The sequence below is a fragment of the Gekko japonicus genome, unplaced genomic scaffold, assembly GCF_001447785.1.
Source record: "Gekko japonicus isolate JY-2015 unplaced genomic scaffold, Gekko_japonicus_V1.1 scaffold3848, whole genome shotgun sequence".
Classification (NCBI taxonomy): Eukaryota; Metazoa; Chordata; class Lepidosauria; order Squamata; family Gekkonidae; genus Gekko; species Gekko japonicus.
Window position 1 is genome coordinate 34717 of NW_015164313.1, and position 4953 is coordinate 39669.

Genomic DNA, 4953 nt, shown 5'->3' on the forward strand with positions numbered 1-4953 from the left:
GCATTCTCCCACAAGCAATGTTGGAGACGAGCCTCCGCCAGGGCTCCTGGGTCCTTACTCCCAGAAAGCCAGAGAGCAGCCAGCGGTTAAAAGGCAAAAAGCCACGATGAGAACTCTTGGGACAAGCGGGGGGTACACACTGGAGAGGCTGGTAAAGACCCCCATAAATAAAAAAAATGTCCCACTCCTCTGCCTCTAGCCCCCCATCACTCCAGTCCCTGAGCCTACGTTTTCCCGTCTGTAATGCTGGATGGAGCTTTACACTCCCGTGGCCAGTGCATAAAGATACTCACCAGACGCTCAGGGCACCAGAGGTTATGGGGTCATGCCCCAGATTGCGTTCCGTGCCTCTTCTCCAAAGCCCAGCATCAAAGGGGCCCGCGAAGTTCACCCCCGGCATCTCTAGGTGCTCCGGCAGGGCTTCTCCTGCCCCCGAAGGCTTTGGACCCAGGAGGGATCGCCAGCTGGGAGCTTCGCCTCTGTGATCAGACCCCGGCGTCCGCACCCAGCCGTCTGCAGCCAGCTCCCCGCTGTGGAAACTCCGGCATGCTCGTCCCTCAGCTGTTCTGGAGCCTGTCCCAGAAGCTTGGATGGCGTCCCAAGGGTGGCGGGACCGGGTGGGGTAGTAGCAAGAGCTTCAGGGGGGGGTGATCCCCCACCCCCTCTCTGCTGCCCTGTATCCACTCCGCTCCTTCAATGTCGTGCGCCGTGTTCCCCAAAAAATCCTCAGTTCCAGCCTCCAGCAACTGGAGATATTAATATTCATACGGAAAAAGGTGTGGGCAGAAACGGCTTTCGCGTTAACCCTTCACCACCACTCATGCACGCACCACTTCTAGGGTTAAAAATAGTCACCCAACACACACACACACACATACATACACATCCTTCCTCTGCTCCTCTTCTCCCCCCCCTTCTTTTCAAAGGGGAGCGGGGGGGGGATGTGAGGAATAAGTCCCCTTGCAGACTTATTTCCCCCCTTTTCTTTTTAAAAATATCATCCAGATTTTTTTTGGGGGGGGGAGAAAGAAAAGGAGATTCGCATTAACCCCTGGATGCCCAGAGTCGTTTTCCAGGCCTCGTGCCAAACACGTGCATGCAAGGACAGGCTATAAATAAATTCTCATGGGGGTGGGGGGGGGGGGGGGCAGAATCTTAAGAGAGGGAGGTGGCGGAAAGAGAGCCCGAAGCAGGAAGGAGTGAAGTTTGGCTGCAGACCTACGATGAACTGACGGCCTGAAACGAGAGTAAGGAATGAATCCGGACCTCTAAAGAGAGAGAGCAAACTGGCAAGTTGGTTATTTGGAGGGCTGGGGAAAAGAAGGGGATTGTGTAAGTTGAGAGCAGTGTTCCCTCTAAGCTGAGTTAGTGCGAGCTAGCTCACAGTTTTTTAGCCTCTGGCTCACACATTTTTGTCTCAGCTCAGGAAGGATGGCGTCAGAGCAGACTAATTGATGCAGTAGCCGAATCGCCCGCTCACACCTTTAATGCCAAGTAGCTCACAAAGTAGAATTTTTGCTCACAAGACTCCACAGCTTACAGGGAACACTGGTTGCCAGCTCTGGGTCTGGAAGTACCCAGAGATTTTGGGGTTGGAGCCTGGGGTGGGGTGGGGAGGAACCCCAACAGGGTATCATGCCATAGAGTTTACCCTACAAAGTAGCCGTTTTCTCCAGGGGAACTGATCTTGGTCGCCTGCAGGTCTGACAGGGATGCCAGCCTCCAGGTGGGCCCTGGGGAATCCCCTGAAATTACAGCTTCATCCATGGACTAAATGGATGCTCTGGAGGGTGGACTCTATTTTACTCCACTGAGGTTCCTAACCTCCACAAATCTCCAGGAGTTTCCCAACCTGGATCTGGCAACCCTACCCCTCATCCTACCCTGGTGGCCAGGGGGGACCTTGCAACACTAAAAACTCTAATAGGCGGAGATCCCCAGGTACCTCCTGGAGACTGGCAAGCCTAGGAGGAAGGCACAGGCAAAAAGAATACAGTCGAACAGTAGGAAAGAAAAATCCCACTCACATGAAAACCGGTTAATTCTTCCCATTCAGAGCTGTCCAAACTTGATTAGTTTCAGTGGAGAAATTCAAGGCTTGTGAAGGAAACTTGGGTCTCACGGTGCAAAGCCCGATACAATTCAAAACAACATGTGCAGAAACCTCTCTTGCAAAATGCTGAGCTGCACAGGGCTATTTATTTGAGCTTCGTTTTTTCACCTTTGCCCCGCAGCCTGCTTTGTACTATGGCTCGGCAGCCTGGATGGGGCCCCAGAGGAAAGACACCTTTCTCTTTTGCCTCTCCTTTCTCCATGCCATGGAAGCTGAACCTCCTGAACGTCTGCCTGTTTGCCAGCTCTGAAAGACAGAACCATGAAACACAGTTTCAAACCTACTAGCAGTGGGGTTGTTACCCTCCTCCCGGTCCCACTTCATTTCTTTTAAAAGGTCGAATCCGACTCTAGGGTTGCGGTGCTCATCTCCGTTTCAAAGCCGAAGAGCCAGCGCTGTCCGAAGACGTTTCCATGGTCATGTGGCCGGCACGACTAAACACCAAGGCGCACGGAATGCTGTTACCTTCCCACCGAAGTGGTCCCTATTTATCTACTTGCAATTTCTTGCTTTCGAACTGCTAGGTTGGCAGGAGCTGGAACTAGAGACGGGAGCTCACTCCGTCATGCGGCACCCGGGTCTCGAACTGCTGAACTACCGACCTTCCACCGCCTGCAGTTCAGCGTCTTAACCACTTGAGCCACCGCAGCTCCATCATTTCTTTTAACCACCATGCAGATTAGCTGTTGTAGATTTTCCAGGTTTTATGGCTGTGGTCTTGTATGGCCAAGACCATGGCCATACAACCTGGAAAATCTACAACAGCTAATGAACTCCAGCCGTGAAAACCTTCGAACAACACCCTGCAAATGGTGCTTTTAACCACCGTGCAAAACTTTTAGTTTCTGGATTAATTAATTTAGAGTTTGAACGGTTGGTTTTGGGAGGTCTGTTTTGTGTTGCCTGACTCTCTCTTTGCTGGTTCCAAATGATTATCTTTCATGTTGTTTTCCTGTGTTTTGGACTGCTGGGTGGTGTCTATCTGTTGCTTCTCTAGACAGGTGTGTATTTTTAAATGACATATTTTCAATTGCACAACTGCAACCTTGTTATGATGTGTGAGCTGCCCTGAGAAGGGGGTACTTGAACCCCAAAGAGGCAAATAACATATTTTGATGAATAACAGCATAATTAATAAATACATTTTGTAGGATCATCTTTTCCAGGTACTGAGATGGCAACAAGGGAAGGGGACTCAGCAGCTAAATTTCTCCGTGCAAAGCTGGTGTTAAAGTGGAATTGTCTAGAGATCTCCCAAAGTTACAGATGATCTCCAGACCTTTGTGAAAATGACTGCTTTGAAGAGTGGACTGTATGCCGTTAGGAGGTCTCTCCCCGTTCCAAACCCTCCCCTCCCCAGGCTCCACACCTTAATCTCAAGGAATTCTGCAACCCTACATTAAAGACACAGAAGCAAGGTTCGTAAATAGAAGTTGGCAGCTTTTACATAGGGCTCACTACAGTCCTACAAAAGAGTCACCCAGTGAGCAAGGACTCACCAAGTGAGAAGGAAGGAGTGGAATGCTATCTATTTATTTGAATCTACCAGCCAAATCCTGTTGTAGTACATGGAGAATGATTTCATATCAAGAGCTAGTGGGGCGCAGTGGTTAGACTGTTGGATTAGGACCTAAAAGAACAAGGTTTGAATCCCCACTCTGCCATGGAACCCTGATGAGTGGCACTGGGCCAGTCATACACACATTCTCAACCTAACCTACCTCGCAGGGTTATTGTGAGGATAAAATGGGGGGGAAAACAACAATGTAAATTGCTTTGGGGCCCCAACGGGGAGAAAAGCAAGGTATAAATGAAGTAAGGAAAGAATAAATCCCATGCTGGTAAATGTGTGCCAAATGAACCAGACATTTGTAATCGGTAGCCTAAGAAAGTTTCAGATTTCAAAACTCAACAAGAAAGAGAACAAGCTGCCAGAGCCAATCCAAGAAGCCCGTTCCTGCGCAGGGTAATACGCATGATGTACCCATGCACACCTGGGAAGCCAGGGGGGGAAATCCACAGGGAGACAGAGGTAACTTTCTCTCTCTCTGGGTCATCCTATGAAGCTGATGGGCATGGTCAGCAAATTCAGGACAGACCAAAAGAAGTCCTTCTTCATATCAAGCACAGCTTTAAAATATATATATTTTAACTTTCCCAATATATTTTCCCAATACTGTTACAACAGTGTTCGGCAGTAAATAGCGATACAAAAACTATTTCAACCCTAGATAACATTCAATGAGGGTACAGAAAAGAAGATCACAGGTTTTAAGTACAGTTGACTTACGGAACTCACTGCTACTAGATGCAGCTAGGGCCAGGAATTCATGGCAGGCAGGGTTATTAGCAACACTATCTGAATGGTGCCCCCACGTACAGAGGCAGCACACCTTTGAATAATTGGTGATAAGATGGACAAAAGGGGGTGGGGAGCAGTGTTCCCTCTAAGCTGAGTTAGTGTGAGCTAGCTCACACTAACTCAGCTTAGAGGGAACATTGGTGGGGAGTTGCCATCAAGCCCTTTTTGTGGACCTCCCGCTCGGGCATCTGGCTGGTGGCTTTTGGAAGCCATAGGCGGGACTAGAATGGACCCATGGGGTCTCATCCAGAAAGAGAGGTCGTTTGATGAAGAGGATCAGGCAAATTCACAAAGGAAGAAGGATCTCTCGATGGCTACTGGCTTTGTTAGCTCAATGGAACCTCTCCGCTGAGCGCAGCGTATCTCAGACCACATGATTCTAGGGAACGTACACCAGGGTTGGCTGTTGCCTCCTGCCCTGCCCGTGGGCATCTGGGAAGCATCTGGCTGAAAACAGGATGCTGGATGATCCAGCTGA

General features: G+C 49.6%; 1 protein-coding gene across 1 annotated transcript in view; it reads right to left on the reverse strand.

Moving 5' to 3' along the window:
• LOC107108398 (ADAMTS-like protein 5) overlaps positions 1–460 on the reverse strand; it is a gene marked incomplete at its 3' end in the record, with an annotated part of 34391 nt that extends 33931 nt beyond the window's left edge. Inside the window, exon 1 of the mRNA XM_015408828.1 lies at positions 294–460. Within this exon, the coding sequence (XP_015264314.1) occupies positions 294–400 (107 nt within the window). The remainder of the gene's footprint in view (positions 1–293) is intronic.
• Positions 461–4953: the final 4493 nt, after the last annotated feature.